The sequence below is a fragment of the Strix uralensis genome, chromosome 4 (genome assembly GCF_047716275.1).
Source record: "Strix uralensis isolate ZFMK-TIS-50842 chromosome 4, bStrUra1, whole genome shotgun sequence".
Classification (NCBI taxonomy): Eukaryota; Metazoa; Chordata; class Aves; order Strigiformes; family Strigidae; genus Strix; species Strix uralensis.
In genome coordinates this window covers 92,590,699-92,611,347 of record NC_133975.1, presented here as the reverse complement: position 1 = coordinate 92,611,347, position 20,649 = coordinate 92,590,699, and the positions used below count along the sequence as shown (strand labels likewise).

The 20,649-nt window shown below is 47.0% G+C and overlaps 2 protein-coding genes across 6 annotated transcripts in view; one reads left to right on the top strand and one right to left on the bottom strand.

The window, feature by feature from the left end:
• Positions 1-314: 314 nt before the first annotated feature.
• LOC141942249 (uncharacterized) lies at positions 315-2,901 on the bottom strand. Its single transcript, XM_074865199.1, has 2 exons — positions 2,228-2,901; positions 315-1,387 (listed from the first exon to the last, which is right to left on the bottom strand). Exons 1-2 carry the CDS (start codon positions 2,688-2,690, stop codon positions 729-731), a joined length of 1,122 nt encoding a protein of 373 aa, XP_074721300.1. The 5' UTR covers positions 2,691-2,901; the 3' UTR covers positions 315-728.
• A 148-nt stretch (positions 2,902-3,049) lies between these two features.
• CDAN1 (codanin 1) overlaps positions 3,050-20,649 on the top strand; it is a 33,831-nt gene continuing 16,231 nt past the window's right edge. For all 5 annotated transcript variants that reach the window (XR_012628865.1, XM_074867885.1, XM_074867884.1 and 2 more), the window contains exons 1-13: positions 3,050-3,174; positions 5,880-6,580; positions 8,153-8,377; positions 11,017-11,210; positions 11,648-11,767; positions 12,677-12,755; positions 13,149-13,269; positions 14,309-14,418; positions 15,114-15,203; positions 16,258-16,333; positions 18,530-18,738; positions 19,520-19,634; positions 20,454-20,597. Coding sequence is in view for 4 of the 5 variants with exons in the window: in XM_074867885.1 (XP_074723986.1) it covers positions 3,079-3,174; positions 5,880-6,580; positions 8,153-8,377; positions 11,017-11,210; positions 11,648-11,767; positions 12,677-12,755; positions 13,149-13,269; positions 14,309-14,418; positions 15,114-15,203; positions 16,258-16,333; positions 18,530-18,738; positions 19,520-19,634; positions 20,454-20,597 (2,280 nt within the window). In the remaining variant the exon portion in view is untranslated. The remainder of the gene's footprint in view (positions 3,175-5,879; positions 6,581-8,152; positions 8,378-11,016; positions 11,211-11,647; positions 11,768-12,676; positions 12,756-13,148; positions 13,270-14,308; positions 14,419-15,113; positions 15,204-16,257; positions 16,334-18,529; positions 18,739-19,519; positions 19,635-20,453; positions 20,598-20,649) is intronic.

The following is a 20,649-nucleotide window of genomic DNA, read 5'->3' as shown; positions in this document are numbered from 1 at the left end:
CTGTATTTCTCTATTTTAATGATGTGACAAGAGTGAGCCTACCCTGCTAGTGCTGTAAAACAAAATGCCTACGAGGAGAAGGCGCATTTGACAAGCTGGGAATGAACAACAGCCAAGTGGAACAATGCTGTATGAATTCAGAGGGGTACATTCATGAGTCAACAGCTCAGTCCTAAACCATTCCTAGAATAAGCAGGTATGTCAAATTCTCCCTGTGATGCCTTGCACAGCTCAGACTTAAAAAAACCCAAACAATCCCACCAAGCAAACACCCCTGACATTATTAGAAAAAGCAAGTACTTAAAAACCCGACTACTTCTTAAGTTTGTTTAATCAAAAAACTAAGCAACTTGTGTAAGACAGCTCCTGCCGCTTGGTAACCATAGTGTTACTTTTTCACCCCACTCTCATGCCTTTTATTTTTGAAAAGGTCACATAAACAAAGGATGATACAGACAAGAGTCTTAGTCAAAATAAATCTGTTTTTTTGTTTGGTTGGTTTTTTTAAGAGAGTAAGAGGATAAAGAAAACAGAAGAAAATTAGCCAACTTGCAACACAGTTAACAAACAGGAGATGGGTAATTAGTGTTTAATGCCACCTATAGCGAAATGTTTCCCACTGGGAAAAACGTGGGAGGCAAGTCCACTTTGCTCCTTCAAAGTCACAGGCCGGAGCAGAACATACAACAGCACCTAACACCACAGTCACTTTACATATATTCAAGTTTTTACACATCTGCAAAGCAGAAGTAGTAGCAGCCATTTGGATGTTCTTTCTTAATGGTTCTCAGGGGGGGCCGAGGAAACTCGGAAGGACCTGGTTCTTGTGACATGGAGCTGGAGCTGCAGCTGCTGCTCCTGCTGCTGCTCCCAGCCACCTGCGCCCTACCTCTGTCCTCAGCCGGGGAGACCTGGGGAGAACCTGGGCTCAGGTACCCAGCTGTGGTCTGAGTGGAGGCGGTGGCATACGTGGTCGGGCCAGTGTTATTTTTCACATAGACGTTCTTGATAGCAACAAGCGTATGCGCCATGATGCTGAGGCTGTTACTCAGATCTTGCATGCCTTGCTGCAGCAGCCGGAGGTTGTGGTTGACACTGTCAAAGCCAGACTGGATCACCTGCATCTGGGTCTGCTGAATCTGCACCAGGTCCTCTTCAGTTATTTCATTTTGGTCTGCCTGGGATCTGCCTTTTGTTTTGGCTTTTACTTTCCCAGAGGAACCACCGCCTGATGTCCCTAGAAAAGGTAGTTGTTCTTGGCTAGGTGGAACCACTGCCATGTCCTCAGAGCTTTCTTCTGGCTCTACCACCTTCACTACTATTTCTTCTTTGAGGTTCATCTTCTCAAGGCTGGATTGATGAGATGGGCCAGGATCATCATTAAACCCTAGAGGAGATGGGGGGAAGGGAAAAGCAAAGCAGAGTCAGCAAGAAACTTCATGACCTCGGCGGTCAGTGAAATGTGTTCTTATCCACTGAGCACTAACATCAGTCGTTGTACCAAGACTCTACAACTCACACTGCTGCCTTTAGAATACATATTACCTCGACAGGTGGGAAGGAAACCATAACACCCATTCCCCAGTTAACCATATATTTGCATACTACAGATCCCTCACCGGCCCCAGCACAGAAGCTGAGTTTTAGGTTCCAAGAGACAAAGTTCACTGCAAGCTCATTTCATGCTCTACCGTGCACGCGGTAACCAGTAACAGCATTGCTGAAACACTGTGATTGCAAGAAATCCCTTGGTATTGAAGGTGACCGTTTCAGCGCACTAATGCGATGTCTCTCCGGTACGTACGAAGTTATGTACTCGCAGCACTTTGTAGTGCCGAGCACTGCATGCTGGCGTGGCTTTTTGCATCTGCAAGAATAAGTACGACACGGGTGATCGTGGGCGGCGGGGTCTAACGCCTCAGAGACGGGCACCTACTACGAGATGGGCGTTACTCTTAGGTGTTGTTTGGATGCACTCTGACAACCCACAGCCCGGAATCCCCCCGTTCTGCCGTTTGCGCGTATACATTTCGCAAGAGTTTTCCGAAGCAGGCGCTTCCAAGCGGGGCGGGTACCCGCCGCCCCTGCGCGCCGGCGGCGGGCGGGGAGCCGGCGGCGGCGGCGGGTCCGCGCCCTCCCGCCCCCGGAGGCCGAGGCAGCGGCTGCCGAGGCTCCCGCAGCCGCGGCGGGGGGGCCGCCGGGCGGAGGGTACCGGTCCCGCACTCACCCATCTCCCCCACGACGGCGCCGGGCAGCTCCAGCGTGTCGATGCCGCCCACGATGGGCACGGCCTCGGCGGGCAGCAGGGAGCCGTAGGCGCGGTGGTGGTGGTGGAGGCGGCGGCCGGGCGGCGCGGCGGCGGGCGGCATCTCCGCGGGGGCCAGGAGGAGGCCGAGGGCGGCGGGGCCCGGCGGCCCGCAGCCCTGCGAGAGGCGGCAGAGCTTGCTGCGGTCGCGGCGCTTGAGGTCCCGCCAGCGCTTCTTCAGGTCCTCCACGTCGCGGGGGCAGGCGGCCACCGGGTTCACCTTGTGCCGGATCAGCTCCCACACCTTCCGCTTCTGGCCCGGGGAGGCGCGGCCCGGCCCCGCCGCGAACAGCAGCTGCTCGTGCTTCAGCACCTGCTCGATCAGCACCTCCGTCTCCGCCTCGTTGAAATTCGCCTTGCGCCGCTTCGGCGAGTCCTCAGCCATCCTCCGCCAAGGGGGGCCCGGCGGGCGGGCGGGCGGGCGGGCGGGCAGGCAGGCAGGCGGGCGCCGCTGCCCCTTCCCCCGCCCCGGCGCGCGGGAGCCGCCGCCGCTAGGCCGGGCCCCGAGCCTTGCTGGGGAAGCAAATACCGCGCATGAGAGGAAAAGACGCGCAGGGGCCGGCGCAGGCGCCCCGTGCCCCGCGTGTTGACATGGGGAGGGGGCCCGGCCCCGGGCCCGGCCCGGCCCGCGCCGGCCCCGCCCCCGCCCGCCTCCCCGGCGGGAATCCCCGCCGCCGCCCCGCCCGGGACCGCCCGGCCGCAGCCGGCGCCGGCCCGCCCCGTCCCCCCCCACCACCAGTTGTGCGCGTGCTCGGCGGCGGCGGCAGCGGGGAATGGCGGCTGTTTTGGAGCTGCTGCTGCAGGAGGAGGTGGCGGTCAGCGCCGTGGTGCGGTGGCTGCGGCACTGCCCTGGCCACCGCTCAGCTGAGGTAACGCGCGGCGGCTCGCCCGCCCTGCCTCTGGCGGGGCCCTGGCTCCGGCGGGGCCGGGCCTGCCGTCGCGCCACCCCCCCAGCTCCCTCCGCCGCCGCGGGCCGGGAAATTTTTGTCCGCCCCGTAGCTGGGGGGCGGCCGCCCCCCGCCGCTGTGAGGGGCGAAGCCCGCGCGGGTCAGCGGGGGGCCCCGTCCGCGGCGGGGAGCTGGGGCCGAGCTCCGTCTAGCAGCCGGCGGCACCGCCCTCGCCGCGGGCGGGCTCTAAGCGGAGCGGCGGGAAGGCGAGGCCGCCGGCGGGGAGCTGCCACCGGGAGCTGCCCGGCGGGACCAGCGCTGTGTGCCAGCGCCGCGGGCGCCGTTAAAGTCCGCAGGGCCGAGCCCGCCCGCCGGGAGCTCAGCGCCGCCTGGGCCGGGCGGCCGCGGCCTCTGGGAGGCGGTGGCGCCGCGCGGCTCCGGGGCTGAGGCGGGAGCGGCGGCGGTGGGGGGGCCGCGCGGTCGCTGCGCGGGAAGCGGGGCGCGAAGGCGGTGCCTCGGCCCCCGGCTGTCGTGCGCTGGCGGAGACCGAGGGGCGGGGAGGGCAGCTGGTGTCCTGAGGGGGTGGCGCTCCCCGCGTCTTTAGCGGGGAAAGTAACGGCGAGGGGCGGGCGAAGCTGTCACCGGCCCCGTGTGGGCACCGGCGCAGGCCGCCGGCGGCGCCGTGCAGCGCCCGAGCCTCGGGCCTGGGCTCCCAGGCGCGGCTGGGCCTGAGGGCCCGGTGCATGGCCCTGTGCAAATGTCACGGAGTGGCCCGACTGGTTGCTCGTCCTGCCTGTACTTTGAGGAACATCTTTCAGAGCTGGGAGAGGGTTTGAGTAGGCTGAGTTTTGTAATGGGATATGGCTGGAGAATTTGGGTTCCTGGGGTAATAAAAGCATTTGTAACCATAGGTGGACTGTGAGTGCTTATATTTCACTGATAACGTAGAGAAACAATTTTTATCTAAAGCATTTTCTGCCTGAGCTGCTCGGAGAGTGTTACCTAGTATTAGTTAAAATCAAAACTCGTTGCTGTCTCCCACGTGAGTTAGCCAAGAATCACTGTCATCCTAAACTTGTGTAGGAAGAAGGAACCAGCATTTTATGTCGTCCGCTGTTTCCTAAAGCGTGACTTGCAGACGCAGACCTGCGGAGGTTAGGAAGTTTGAGACACCGGCAGCTCAGCGAGCACTGCATGGGCGAGAGGTGCAGAGCCCGAAAAGTTTGCCCTTGCAAGGGAGTTGCTAACTGCCTTTCGCTGCTGGGAGCGGCTGCATCGCTTCAGTGTGAGAAAGCAAGTGGGAGGCTCGCAGCTGGCAGCTGTTGACAGGTCGCTGTTACCCGGCCGTGGAGGAACCAAACCTCTGTTAACTTGCGCAGAGAAAGATGGGTGGAAGCAGGTTGTGCTCTGAAAAGTTGGGAGAAACTACCTGACCTTGTGCATAGCGCAGACTGTAATTGTCTTTGTGCCTCTACGCTAAACCCAGGAGGAAATGGTGGGCTATGGCTTGCTCTAGCTTTCGTGGCAGTTTTGGACTGGAGCTGGTAAGAAGTTGGGTGTTCTGACACCTCATGGGGTTTGTGTTCTGACCTGTGTTTTTTCGCTGTTGGAGTGCTAAAGCAGTGAGCGTTGGCTGCTTGGCTTGTTACCCAGCCTGTGTCAGAGTCTCGTGCTTCTTCAGGAAGCTGAATTGCTCTCAGACTTTCAAATACGGATTTGAGCATAGGTGTTGAGGACAGTAGGAGTCCAGTCATGGCCATGCTCTCAGTGCTTCCTTTCGTACAAAAAAGTCCTTTAGAAATGGAGGTGTGAATACAAACAAACAGGAATATGTGTGCAATGATCTTAATATTGGTAAAGAATAAGTTGCTGCCTGTGAGAGCTGCTTCTGGTATTGTTGCAAATGTTGCTGAATCCCACTGAGAGGAAACAGAAACCTGGTGGAGTGTTAGGAACACGTTTTATCCAGTGTACAACAGTTTGAACTGTGCATGTAACATGAAGTCTTTTTCATCTAGATTTACCCTTGTAAGATCACCACCACCTGTTTAGATTTTAAGTGCGTTGAGTCTGTGGTGGGTTTTTTTGTTTAAGTTTCTTAAGGATAAACTTCGTGTACCTTAAAGTTGCACAGTCTCTGTTTAGACCTCTGTGAGGTCTCAAGGGAGCAAAATTATTGAAATGGAAGAGCAACTTTGGTCTTGTATTTGGTACTACAGGGCTCAAAGTGCTTTGAACAGTTGTTGTTACAGCACCCCTCTGTGGCAGCAGGTGGCATTCACAGACAAATAGGGGACAGAAGTTGGCAGATTTTAGATTTTTCTATGAGAATTAGCTGCTTCAGTATCCATGTTTTTGAAACGTTGCGTTTAGGGGTGTCAGTTGCTCCAAGTTCTCCCCGTCCGTCTCTTCAGTATTACTGATGTTTTCATGGAACAGTTCTACTGTTTCCCAGTCAGAGACCAAAGTGAATGATTCCATATGAAAAATTCTGCCAAAATGGCTTGTATGGAGGCTGGGTTTCAGATCTGTGACCAGCCCTAAGGTCACTTGAATTTCAGTGGCCTGCTTTGACAAGTCATGTTGTGTTTTATTGTGTATTGCAATCCCACAGTTCCTAGTTGAATGAGTCTGGGCACATGGAAAGAAGCATCTTTATATTAATGATTTGTCCTCTTTCCTTGCAGGAGAACCACATCCACGACAAGCTGGTATCTCTTAGTTTGCTTCAGAAAGACTTTGTGCCTTTTCTGCTAAATTTTTTAAGGGAGCAGACCAGCCAGATCCTGACTAATGGACCCTCTACTCCTGCTAAAACTCCTAATTCCAAGGCCTCTGGGAGCCAAAGGACAGGATCAGAAAGGAGGGCAGGCCACGCAACCAGCAGCCGAGTGCAGCTCTTTTCCCAAAGGACTTCGGTGACCACCTGCACCACAGATAGCAGCTTTTCTCCAGCTGCAACATCCAGTGACTCCTCTTCATTTTCTGGGTCAAACCCATCTAGCTCTTGTGGTGACTTCCCTAGCGTGGTCTCCAGTAGCAGCCCGAGCTTTGGGTACAGCCCTGTCCTTAACCACGGCGAGAAGCGGTCATCTCAGAAGGCCAGCTTGGGGAGCTTCATTACAGCCACGCCTGACGCCCTGCCAGCGAGACGAGGCCGAAGGAAAGGTGGTAGTTCGGTCAGTGCCTCTGGCCGGCAGGTAGCTCGGGATCTGGGGCGTTCCCTTGCTGAAGAGGAAGACGGGAAGAATGACAGTGCATCGTGGAGCGGAGGGAGAAGGAAGCGAAGCGAAGTGCCTCTTGTTTCTGCCAGATCCCCACCCAGCCAGCTAAACCTTAACAACTTGGAGGAGTTTCCGCCCATGGGTGCTGCCTCTGGCTGGACAAAGTAAGATCAAGCCTGCCTTGCTGTCTCATTCGGGTTGTGCTGCAGGTTACTGTTCCTTGACTGGCTCATCCTGTTGCACGTGCCCAGATACAGAAGATGCTGTAATAAACAATACCTGGGGGCTGGCTTCTGGGCTCCTTGGGCAGAACAGCTTTGTTACGGTTGCCTTGTAGGGGAATATTGCTTCAACGGGTAGTCAGGTTCCCACTCGGTGAACTTGCCCAAGACGCCTCTTTAGCCTCTCGCTCGTGATGCTGCCTGCAGCTTACCGGTGCACAGACCAGCTGATACGAAGCTGAGCACATCTTTATCCTTGCGTGTTTTAACAAGTCAGCGTTATCTCGGCTCTTCAGATTTCTCATTTAACACAATAGCAATTGCTAATGAAGAGCAGTCCTGGAAGGCTCTTCAGCTTTGCTGATGCTAGCAAAAAAGCTTTTGGATTGACGTTCTGTGGCTTTTGGTAACAGATGTTAGCGTGCAGCTTCGTTTGTGCCCTGTGATCATGGACAAAATAGCTGGCTGATGCCTGTGTTCTCTTTGGTCTGCAGCAAGCCCTGGTCTCCCTGGTGACTTTGGCTTAGCTTCTGGGCAGCTGTTTGTGTTGTGATTGCCTCGATCCTTTTTTCTTTCGCTTTGAGATTTTACTCTTTGAAATTCTCATTAACAAACATAAGGCTTTCGTGTCAGCCTGTTTACTCCGCATATTAGTCACGGGTCTCTGGAAGTGGGACTTTCTAGTTGGACATGCAAAATTCCTTCTGAAAATTGATGGGTCTGTGGTACAGCAGATCCAGATGCTGGGTCTAGATGGTACTCTAGATGATGCTTTGGCCAAGGGAGATAAGGTGTGTTTCCAATATAGACAGTAAGTCTCTTCTTCAGTTGCACTATGCCCAAGTAGGAAATAGAGTGAGGAAAGAGGTCAGGGAGTGTCTGGAAGCCAACACTACACCGATTTTGAGAACACCATAGCAATTAGTATGTAGCAATCAGCATTTACTTGAAGTGTGATGCTTTATGTTCCTGTATCTCATTTCCACTATATGTCTAGCTGCATTACAGAGCCCTTTCCTGAATGGCAAATCTGGGTAGTTTATGCAGGAAGGATGGGTGTCCCTAAACTTAACGGGCCTGTGGTAACTCAGGAGCCTGGACTCTTACTAATAGACAATGACAGCTTGATTGTTTGTTTTCTTTTTTTCTCATGGTCATGTTAGAAACTGCTGGTGAATTAGTGTCTTACTAAAATGAGGCATATTCTGTCCTCTCAAATTAGAAGAGTTGTGTGGCACTGTGTTACTTGTTCTGTGGCTTGCTGATTGATAATTAATTTTGCAGCAAGGGTCAGCAGGCTGTTTTTAGCAGTCTGTAGCTCCATGACTTTTTATTCAGTGACCAGAATAAAGTCAGCAACTGTACGTACAGTTTAGAAAGTCAGTATCCTGACTCCATATCCATTTTATTTTAGCATTAGGTTCTTCTGGAAGAGTTGCATGCATGTGTGTCTTGAGACCTTTTTTTTATTGTTGTTTAGCTTGATTTCAGTGGAATCACTTCTCACTTTTTCAGCAAAAGCAAGCCATCAAGGCGAATCAACCCAACTCCTGTAAGTGCTGAGCGCCCCCTCTCAAAACCAAAGATGTGCTTCACTTCTACGCCCGTCAGCCAGTCTCCAGCAGCTCGGTTTTCATCTGGGTCAAGCCTTGAGGCCTTTACCGCTGTCCAGGAAGGAAACCTTACATCTGTGATAAGCAACAGCCTTCAAGAGGAGAGGGAGATGCTGAAGAAGGAACGGTACAGTCTGAGCAGGGTGGTGATAGGCTTGTATTGATTCTTAATTGTCTTGCTTTAGGTGGTACCAATATCAGAGTGGAAATGACCAGAAGAATATCCAAAACAGATACCGGTGACCTTAAACTGTAATTTGCCGAACCCCAAGTGTGACTCTGGTATCAGACTAGGATATTAATGCAGGTAGCTCATGTTTGTCGTTTTAGAGGTGTGCTGACTCTGGAACAATGACCCTCACTTTATCTTCAGAATTTAGTCAGTCCTCACTGCTTTCATAAGATTGTTTCACCACGGGCTTGCACGTGTGGCCATGTCCTGTGCACCTTTCCTTAGATTGCACAGGCAAAGCAAGTGGGTTTGAGCTGGTGTAATTAGGCTGTGTTTGAAGATTGCGCCTGTGATGGAAGGCATAGTCTGGTTTGAAGAAAATGAGTTAGTGAAGCAAATGTGGGGAAAGTGTTAATGATTTTGCAAGGTAGGCAGACTAACACAAGCTTGTAGTCAGAAAAAACAGGACGTGGGTAGTGTGAGATTCTGTTTTAGAAGTTACTACTGCAGTTATCTGTTGAAAATTGTGTGCCGGGAGATGAAGTGAATTCTAGCTTCTAATTTTGTCTCTGCTGTTCAGTTACTCTGTGACCTTCATCCTCAGTAAATTGATATCACTGCTAGTCTGCGAGGATTGATACTTCAGAGAAAAATCAAAGCACAGTAGTAGAGAAGCCATTGTTTATAGTTGCTGTTCTTCGTAGATTTTGTTCTTGGGGAAACTCCTCTGGGTGAAATTCTTTTCCTGCTAAGCCTTGCAGTTCACTTCAGCGGGACCAGAACTGGCTGAGACAGACCCACTAGAGTCTCGTGAGTTATTGTTTGTACCAGACCTGGAACAGAACTGCTCAGGATTCAAACCTGCCTCTCTGCACTTCAGTGAAGTACCTATTCCGGTCTGAATTCTACCTGAAATGTGTAAACTAAAGTAGATGAAATTGCAGCATGTGGGCTGAATCTTGCCCACGAGGTGAGCTCATCTGACCTGTCATGCTTGAGAGCTGGGAGCTGCTGTTGTGTCATCAGTAGTGGTGGTGAATTGCGGTACAAAACTAACATGGCCCCCAGTCAGCTGGGTCACTTTGAGCAAGGGCAACAGGTGAAATTCATGCCGAGGTAGAGGACAACACTGAGGCAGAAGTGAAGCAGAGTCTTAACTACATTACTGGAGTCTTGCCTTGGTGAGTTTACAAAGTTTTTAATAAATAATTTTCAGTTGTGTCAGTTGGGTGCTTATGTTCATTGCAAGGGAGGTGTTACTCAGTCTTTAATAACAAGACTAGTTGTATTGAGGGAATCCAGCCTCCTCAGCCAGAGGACAGGGACGGGGAGAAACCCCCCCACAATCCAGGAGGAGACAGTCAGTGACCTACTGCATCACATAGACACACACAAGTCTATGGGACCGGATGGGATACACCCGAGGGTGCTGAAGGAGCTGGCTGGGGTGCTCGCCAAGCCACTTTCCATCATTTACCAGCAGTCCTGGCTGACCGGGGAGGTCCCGACAGATTGGAAATTGGCCAGTGTGATGGAGTCCCCATCCCTGGAGGTGTTTAAGAGTAGAGTTGACATAGCGCTTAGGGATGTGGTGTAGTTGGGAACTGTCAGTGTTAGGTTAATGGTTGGACTGGATGATCTTCAAGGTCTTTTCCAACCTAGATGATTCTGTGATTCTGAAATAACCTTTCTACTCCCATTTTGTGCCTAAATTGTTCTTCATCACAGCAGTTTCACTAGAAATAGGCCAATAGAAAAAGTTCCTTGCTGCAAATAAAAACATTTCTGTCTTCCCCACAGCCTTTAAAGTGACTTTCAAAGATTTTATTTTTGAGACAATGTAGTAAGAGGTGGTGTGATGTTCCAAACATGGATGTTCCATTGGGATCTTTAACAATCATTTGATATTGTTGTTACTGGTGCTTTTCCTGCTTCTTACGTATGCCACTCTGCTGCTGCATTTTGCATGACCTCTGTAGGTATATTTTTTTTTTTACAGTATCTGTGTATTTAACTGAGTGAACATTGTCAATATAGAGTCCAGCAATTAAAGTAGCTTGTTCCTTCTGTCGTTGCCAGTTTGGGATTTCATCAGTTGTTGCATTGCCTTTCTTTTAGTGGTATTGGATCTTCTCAGGGTGTTGTTAACTTACAAATATATCTGAAGGTATGGATGTGAAGTTTATTTTCATAGATTTTGTAAAGTGTCTAGCTTTCAGAAATTGTACATGCAAAGATTTTTTTTTTTAGGACCTGATCTCTAAAAGATTCCATGTCCTTAACAAATACCAGTTAAGATGAAAAGCAATAACATTAGGTTAGTGAGATAATTTGGCCAAAGTGCCACACTATTTTAGCAGAGTTGGAATTTGAATGTGATTTTTTTGATTGTTGGTCCCAAGATCCTTTCTCAGTAAGGGAAAGATGAGTTAAATTACTGTCATGCTAAAAGCAGCTTTAGAGAGTGTAAATGACATGGTTAGTTATTGCAGGAATTCGTTCGTGCTAGACTGCAAGAGAAAGACCTCTTCTGGCCGCATGGCTGCTGTGTATCATCTTCAGTCACGTGGTAATTCGCTGCTCTTGAATTTCAGATGCAAATTGCTGCACCAGGCATCTTCTCCTGCAGGGATATCTCTTGATCCTGGTACTCCTACTAAGCCTAGCTACACTCGCAGTGCTAGCCTTCCTGCTGAAAGCCATCTGGTGACCTGTGCAAATCCTACTAAGGTTTCCTGCAAGAAACAGTTGGAGTGTCTGGCGCAGCTCTACTCATCGTGTATAGCAGGTGAAGACCCAGAAGACATGAGACTGACCTTTCTTTGAGCTTTGAACTTGCATGTGTGTTGCGAGGGGAAGGTAGATGAGAAGTGAAAGTTGTGGGACAGTTGCATGTATACAAACAAATAACACCTGGAAAAATAAACCAAGCCAACACAGTTATTAGAATAAATGGCTACTAGGTATAATTTTAGGGAAGGAGGTGAACCTGATGCAGTACTCTGAGCTGCAGTAGGCTGAAATTGTATGGCCCTGTCTGAAACCAGACCCTTCCCTAACACATCTTTCCAGTAATTCCCATACTGATTTACACTGTGGCCATGTGTGGGAAGGGAGTTCTTTGCTGACTCTGCCACAGAACAGTTACCTATCTTTTTACCTTCATTTATTAAAGCAGGTCAATACTGAATATCCACCTTCAGTGTCTGATTTCCTCTCTTCCAGAAAACCTGGTACCAAATATTTTTCTGGAGCTCTTTTTTGTTCTGCAGTTGTTGACATCTAAAGGCACTTCTACTGCAGAAGATGGGGATAGTGACCTTGAAGACAATGAAAGAAGTGAAGGTAAGCAATCGTATTGAGAAGAAAGAATGTCACTTCCGTGGGATGATAATGTGATATAGAGTAGTTGCCTTTAGCTCCAACACTCAGTCTTAAATTCTGTAAAAGCACCTTATTACCACTGTGGGACTCATCTGAGATGCTGACAAAAATCATGTATGTATGGGAAGTGCTTCTGCAAAATGATAGAGTGAGGTTGCTAGATAATGTTTGCATCTAGTTTTCTGCTCTTGTGTAAGATTTCCTGTAGCTACTTGCTAACACTGACTTTCAGAGAGAATGACAGATATGCTAAAGTCTCCCCTCCATTGGTCCTTGCAACTCAAAAGTGCTCTTGATCTGCTATGTGTATCTTAAATTGAAGGTTGGGTTATGAGTGCACAGGATCCACCCATATAGATGTGTAATTGTTGCATTTGTTTTTTGGCAAATTCAGACTTAGCTTGATGCGGTTAGTACTTTGATGTGGATACAAAAACCAAAAGAGGAGCTTTAACATGAGACAGCCGCCCCAGATGCCTCAATTTGACCTTTGTTTTGCCACTCACTGATTCTTAGGGCTGAGATTAGGAACACAGACTCTTCAGCTATGGGAACAGCAACTGATGTCTGTTTGCAGTTGGTCTGCTTTTTGTCCTGGACCTGCTTACTGTTGGCCAGAACGTTGAGAAGGAATCTTTTCATTCCCATACAGCATTAAACATTTAAATTGCCTTTAGTATAGGAAGGATAGGGATGGGAGGATTTGTCTATTCAGCTGGCAGGGAATGGGAACTTCTGGAAATTAGATACCGGTCTGGAAGACTATTTTTTGATATGGCAGTTCCTGCTTTCCTTGAGAGCTAATTGTTAGTCTTGCAGTTTATAAATGGTGATAGGTGCTGTTGTCTCATGTTTCTTTTTTTCCTTTAGATGCATCAGGGAGACAACATTTCCGAAGTGTGCACAATTGTGTTTATTTTGCTGTTCAAGTCTTGGATTATCAGTATGAGTGAGTTGAATAATTTTTTTTCCTCTGCTTATGTCTGCAGATGTGTATGAGGTTAAGCAAGTGTGCTTGGATTTTAGAGCTTTACCACTTCCAGGCACAGGGTTGTTATTTTTTCCTCAAAATACACAACTTGATCTGCATTTGGATGTCTGTGAGTTTTCCTTGCACTGATCTGTCTACTGAACTTCGGTGTAATTATGCAAGAATGGGAAAGTCATGAGATGGGAGCAATAAAAAATTGGCCCTCCAGATGCCAGTAGGATTTCATGCTGGGTGCCTGGGGCTTAGAGCTCTTTACTTGGTAGCCCCATAAACAATGAGTATAAGCATTTCTTTAGGTCTGATCACGTTTTGTTTATGTCTGTCTGGGTTTTATCCATGTTGTCTTTGCAGAATTATTTCCCGGTTAGAAAAGGGGATGGTGAAGCTTTTGGCTGAAAATGAACGGATTGCATCTTTTTCTCCCACCTTGCATGAGAGGCTCAGGCAGGCTTATGAAAGCAGCACAGCCAAGGTAAAAATTGGCAGACCTCAACTGATGTTGCTTCAGACCTTTGTGCTGTTGCTCTTTTATTTGCGATGGCTTTGATGTTAAATCTCATTGCTTCTACTTCGAGTACCTTGTCATGTCATCTTTGTCAAGTGTCTAAAAGCTGCATTTTTTTTCTTGTCAGTGGGTGAGTGAATTACTAGGTCCAGTGATTGTTAGCTGTGAATTGCTGCTGGCTAGCCTTGCATTGTGCTCCAGGCCCTGACCTCAGCCAGCAACTTTGACAGGGTCAAGTTTTGCTTTTGAGATTCTCATCTAACAAACATGGAGCCCAGAAGAATGATTGGTTAGGTGCAATGTAGTTTGGAAGAAGGGGATTTGCTTCATAGCTACAGACTCCTTTTAGGCCAATGAAGCTTCAGAGGAGACAGTGCAGTTTGTGAAAACTGGTTTCCTCATCCAATCATCTGTGTTAGGGAACTAAAGCTGGATGGTAGGAATGCCTTCCCTAATGTATTTTGTATCTTGTCTCGTTCATCTTTTAAAAGTGGAAATGACTCTTGGCAAAGAAAGTACAGCGTGCTTTCTGAGACTAGGGCATGTCAATAGCTGAGCTTTTTAGTTAAAGCTGTAAGTAAAGGTCTCTTGTTACGTCAAGACATAGGCTTTTCAAATAGGAGAAAGAAGAATAATACAGAAATTGCCAGCCACTGTTCTGCGTTCTCTGGAGCCCTAATTGAAGCTACGCTTCGGGTGTTTGCAGAGCATTCTTTCCACGCCGTATCAGTACGGATTGCAGTCTGTTCTGCAGAGAATTCTTAGAGACATGAGATGTTTCCACTCATAATCTTGAGTGATTCTGCCTCTGTAGTGTTATGCAGGTTATAAACTCATTGGTGTTTACTCGCAGTTAGCGATTGGGAGATGGCTGGTGTCTGAATGACTCAACTAGTGATACTTGGTTTCCTCATCATGTTTCTTCCCTGCTTTTTCTAGGTCTCAGATTGTTGGATAAATTAGGGACTTACTATTAGTCTGATGGCTGCCTTTGTATTTTTAACAGGTGTCTCTCCTGCTGCCATGCTCTGTGCAGTCTGTTTCTTTCCAGCCAGAAACTGACAATCGCTCTAACTTTCCCAGTGACAGAGCATTTCACATTTTTAAGAAACAAAGGTAAGTTTCTTCTACTGTTACTCTATGACTCACAGGGTATAATCTTTCCATGACTGTGAACAAAGGATATTAAGAATGTCTCATGTATGCTACATGCTGTAGAAAAATCTTGAGATTTTCACTCTAATTAAAAAAAAAAAAAAAGTCTTTGTCCATATTGACTGCAGGAGCTAAATGCTTAATGTCTTTAGAGAAGAACAGAATAACTTCAGGAGTTATTGAGACTTCTGGTAAATGCCAGTACAGTGTGTCACCCTACTGGATTGCTTCTGCATATAAATCTGGTATGCTTTTATTCTTCCTGCCACCTCCCTCCATGCTTGCAGCAACAGGGTGAGGGGAGAATGGCAAGTTGTCTTGGTCCTTTTTTCTCTTCTCATAGGTATTATTTCATGTGGCTTATTCTTTCCTGCCTCTCAGTCTTCAGTATGTCTGGTAATGGGTGTTTTGGTCATTCCGTCAGAGCTTGGGCATAACAAGCTTAAGCACTTGCTGTCACAGACATGGAAAATGGAAACTCCTTGAAGTACCGCTAACATTAATGAGTTTTGCAAAGGTATCTGAATGCTTAGAGGCTTGAGTTATTTAATCTGAGGTAGATTCTTGCTGGGGAACTTAGGAGCGATTGAATATTCAGTTGTTACTTCAAACTTTGAAGAGTTGGAATTCATACCCTTAAATATCTTGATTCACAGGGATATATTTTATGAACTGCTGCGTGAATGGGAGGATAACCATGAAAAAACTGGCTGGGACTTTGAAAGAGTTCTGGGCAACAAGATCAGGTAGGAGTCTTACACGACTTCAGCTAGCTCTTTAATGTAGTTGAATTGCTGGTGCAGTATACTGGGCTCAGCATCCTAAGTTCCATCTTCTCTCTGATGGTCTTCTGGACTAATCTGAAGGGAGCTTTGCTTCTTTGAAGATACTGTCAATGTAAACTCACTTCTGTATTTAAAAGTATCAACTGTTATCTCAAAGAAGCAAGCCATAAGTGACAAGGGCCTATTTTGATCAGTCTTGGTGTAGCTGTTTCCCTGTTCATTATCACAGAAAGAACCACTCTCACAACTGGTATACTGTGTTCTGAACATTGTCAGTATATAACTTGTGTATGCATTTCAAGTTTCCAATGCCCCACTCATCTTAAGTTGGAGAAGTGTGTTACGTGTTCAGAAGCTCTTAGCTCTTCTAATTATTTCAAGGGGGTTCTAATGTGTTCTGTACTCTGAAGACAACTGTGGCTCTTTCTGTGGAAAGCAAACTTGTTTATTCATTTATTGCTTTATCAAAATGGAGTATATATGAAGAAATTATTATGGTTTTGAAAGAAGTTGCCTTGTGGGTTCCTGTGTTAGTCTTAACCACCAGCCTACTCGGGTTACATGTGCGAAGGTGACTCTTCACCACAGGAGCAAAACAAGGCTGAGACTTAAACTGAGCCCTTCTCTTTGGGCTTCAGAAGTACTGCTGTTCCTGTTTTCTTACTTGCATATGTGTGAACTCTCAACTCACTGCTCTGCACAGGGGAGTGTGGGAGCTGAATGAGTTAATTTTCTTCCTAGATAACAGCATTATTGCAGGAAAGGAAGAGAGTCTTTTTATTGCTACAGCTGTGTTCGCTCTGCAGGTGCTCAGGGAGAATTTTTGTTTCCATGGTCAGCAGATGGGGCTCAGTGCTAGGGAAACCTGGTTAAAAAGATGTTGCTTTTTGCAGTGGCATTTGGAGATCAATTTGTTAAAAGCAGTTATTTTATGCTTTTGATATAGTTTGAGGTTAGAACACTTCTTTTATACCACAGAGACCCAGTCAGCATTTTGTGATGTTTTCCTTCACAGGGCCATGATGGCTCACCTATCTGCAACCTGCAACCACAGCCATTTTGCCAGGCTCTTTCAGAAACAGCTTATCCAGGTAAACAGCTTCTTTTTTTTTTTTTTTTTTTTTTTTTAAAATGAAGATATACATCAAAGCTGATTTGATCCTTCTACAGCCTGAGAAAACAAACTGTGTCTTGCAAGTTTCTTTGAGATTTTCCCATTGAAACTTTTTTGGGAGAGCCAAGTTTTCAGGATGGGAATTTCTTTTTCCAAAAATATAAATGAGTGATAAATTACTGATGAACTCTGTATAAATCAGGGATAAGGCACACTGAGCACATGATGAGCTGCAAGAGTTCATTCTCCATGGTTATTTACTTTGACCTTCTCATTTTAGAACAGTTACAATTTTTGGAAATTTTTAGGATGGGTTTTGACATGTATCAAATGCCGAGGTTCCCAGTTATGTTCATTAGCAACATGAGTGTACTACCTGCAAAGGGTCTCTGGTTCTTGTGTGCAACACTGCAACAGCCTCTTTTTGGTGTAGTATTGCTGTTGTAGTTTACAGGGTTTTTTTGGCCAGTTTCAAACATCATCTGACTTGACTGTAACTGAAGGAATGAAGAAAGAAAAGATGCTTCTGATTGGAGTGTAGATATTCACTGTATTCTCTATAAATGGCTGTCTTATTGGTGGCTTCCTTTTGGATAGCAAGACAGACACAAAACTCTGCCTTGAGTTTTGCCGGTACACACTGCCAGGAAGTTGCAAGCTGCTGGAATGTTGAAAATTCCTCTAGTGTCTGCTCTGAGTTTGCATCAATGTCCTACCTGATGTGTGTGATCAGGGAGATTGTGGGAAAGAGGTGAGATGGACTTTGTTGCATCAACAGGATTTAATAAGTCCTAGGTACTGTATTTCTCCTTTATATCTGTGCCTTCTTAATGAAGACTGTAGGGTTTCACAAGGGTAACCAAAGATTTAAACTGATAACTGGGAGTCTTCAGTGAATCCAATGTGTCTGACTAGAAAGTGGTTTGCAACATCTTATGTGTCTTATGATACTCATGCAGAAAAGAACCTAGACTGAGGATTTATGTTGAGGCCTGATAATGTAGAGGTTGGGAAGTGTAACAGGATGTTCTTTTGGGAGGGGAGACTGCTCGGTTTGGAGTAACTGGACCTAGTAATTGTTCATTTGATATGCCTAGTTAAATGTTGGGTTTTAGTGGGATCTTTCTTATTAAAACTATCCTGTCTTAGATGTAGAAGTAAGCAGTCATCTTTTCCCTTTACTCAGCATTAGTTAGGTTATATCTGGAGTACTGTGTCCAGTTTTAGGCTCACCAGTACAAGAAAGATACAGACTTACTAGAGCGAGTCCAGTGCAGGGCCACATAAATGATTAAGGGACTGGAGCATTTTTTGTATGAAGAGGAGCTGAGAGAGCTGGAGGCTCTCCAGGCTGGAGAAGAGAAGGCTCCAGGTTATCTTAGTGCTGTGTACAAATACCTGATGGGAGGGAATGTCACAGAGAAAGACAGTTTCTTCTCAGTAGTGTTCACTGACAAGACGTGAGGCAATGGACACAAATTGAGAGAAAGGAAGGCACTTCTTTACTGTGAGGGTAGTCAAACACTGAAACAGGTTGCCCAGCGGGGTTGTGAAGTCCCAGTCTGTGGAGACATTGAAAACCCAGTTCGACATGGTCCTGCACAACCTGCTGTAGCTGACCCTGATGGAGCAAGAGGGAAGGGACCTCTTGGATCATTTAATCCAACCAACCTAAATAGTTCTGCAATTTTGTGATTGTTTGAGTCTTGAGTAGTATCTGTGTGTTGGAGTGAGGGGGACGTTAATTTTTTAACTTTACTGAACTCTGTGGAAACTCCACAAAAACCTGGTCTGGGAACACAGTATCACAGTGCAGTATCACAGTGCTTGGAGACTGGGCTAAAGATCCTACTGAGTGGTTCATGAAGACCATACGAGTGATAGGTGCTGTCTCCACACATCCAAATGTAGCCTGCTAGATGTGCCTGAGTTAGATGTATGGCGTTGGAAATCCGTCTCTCAAGATCTCTAGGCTGCTTATGGCCAAGGTGGGTAGTGTGTTTTGGCGTGAGGAAAAGAGATCTTCTGTACGTGGCCCACCTGAAAAGGTCATGCTTGGATTACTCCTAAAACAAAGTCTTGTGAGGAAGGGAGAATATGTGAGATGAGAGATGAAGTGACATGATGCCTTATTACAAATTTTCCACCTCATTACTCTTTCTGTCTCCTGAAGATGTGTAAAGGTCCTATTGGTGGTGGCGCAAGCTGGGGAGACACCCCCGACCAGGATGTCCTTAATATGCTGGGTTCTGATAATCTGAGCCGTCTGAAGAGGCTGCAGGAAAGATTTGTCGTTCCTCAGAGCATCAGAGGACCTTGTCCACCCCCTTCGTTCCCGGGGTGCCAGCAGTTCTTCAGGGACTTCATCCTCAGCGCAGGAAGGTTAGCTGCCTATGGTTGCTGTTTCCTTGGTGAAATGTGTGGGCAAGTGGGGAACACCAGCATGTTGCTCTTGCAGCCAGGAGTTGTAGAGCGTATCAGAAGCAGAGCATATCAGAAATGTTCTTAAGCTGCGTAACGCCGCACTTGGTGTTCTTGGCCAGCACGTGTGGTGAACATGTTAATAAACAGGTTCTGTCTGGAGCATAGAATGTGTTTGTGCATATGTGTGCTCCATCAGGCTAGACTATTTGGTGATAATTTTCCTTCACTGTAATATAAAACTGTAATATCTTGTCACAGGCCATTGGGATTTCCCAGTGCCAAGGCGTGCAGTGCTGCCTGGCAAGGGTGCTGGACTGGCCAAGTATTTCATGTGCAGTAGTGCATGAAGCTAAGGAGTTACAGGGTGAAGCCAAGTTCATGGTTTTGTTTACTGAGTTGTTCACAATCCACAGCATGGAGGAGTTGTGATCTGTGGGAGATTTGAATCTTAAGTTCAGTTATTTTACAGCTTCTTGCTTCGACAGATCCATATTGTTATCCTTATGCTGGGACTTGCTAAACAGCATCTGTTTGAAAAAGTGCAAAATAAGAGCGGAAAAGAAGGGTGTCAGCCAGTACTAGTCCTGTCCCTTGCTTTCTTGACTGTCAGTCTGTTACATTGGCTGTCTGCTGATGCTTCATACAACCCATGAGACAAGGTTCAAATTTTGCAGTGTGTTAGTTGAGGTTTTACTGCTGTTTTCAGCCCAGTCTGACTCATCATCATCTTTTGCTGAAGTTACCAGTTCAATCAGCACCTGATGGATAGTCTGTGCCTGAAGATACTTGAACTGAATGGCCTTACTTTGGTGGAGCATGAGCACAGTGATGGGGAAGCAGATATGGATGAACAGGTAAGCTTGTTTTTTGCAAACCCACCCGGCAGGAATTTCCCTGAGCTGTTTCAGTACCCAAAGAATTACTGGCTTGACTGAGTTGCCCGGAGCTTCCACCACTGTATTTGCAGTACAAGAACTTCTTTTGGTTTTGTCATAATTCTGCAACTTGGTTATGGATGTTGAAGCCTCTTGCCGTGTACTTGCATGCTTCCGTGTGCTTCACAGAACTGTGCCATAAGAGATGATGCACAAAAGTTTGAGAAGTGAGAGCCTCTTTTTAGGTTGTTTGTACCTTGTGTTAGATCAGTGAAATAACTGAGTCCAGTTGTTGCATTCAGTTGCAGTAGCTCCTTGTTACTTTTCCATGTAGAAAGATCTTAGTTAGAATGAATTTGTGGTCGTGTCTTTTCATACCTGTTGGGATGTTTTTTTCAGTCACCTATACCTATCAAAGGTGTCACAGCTTATAGTCTGTTAGCAAAGTAGCAGCCAAAGGTTCATGAAGACCTGCAGAGCAGTAATGGTATAAAGGATGCAACGTGAGATCAGCGCTCTGTCCTCTCATTGACTCCAAAGTTGTTAATAAGAAGATGTGATTGAGCAGCTGCTTGTTTTAGAAAGCTCTTGAATTAGTTTCTTCTTGCTATAAGTGAAGCAGTGGAGGCAGAAGCAATTTGAAATGCTTAATAAGTATCTATTTTAGAAATTTACCCTTATTAAAAGTGGTGATGAAGCTATATGGTCCTTTTATGTGGAGGGAGTGGAAGTTTAGTGTAGGTAATTGCTTTGCCAGTTTAGGGTAGCATTGCCTCAGCTTGCTTTTCTTCATTTCAGGATGAAAAGAAGCGCTTCACTGTGGTCCTGCTAAGCCTACGACTCCTCGCCAAGTTCCTGGGGTTTCTTGTTTTCCTGCCATATCGCACTGTGGAGCAACCAACTAGAGACTTGCAAGACTCTGCAGTAGCGTTAAGAAACCAAGTAAGAAACCAGACTCTTCTAAGAAATATAACGTGGCCTTTTGCTTGACAGG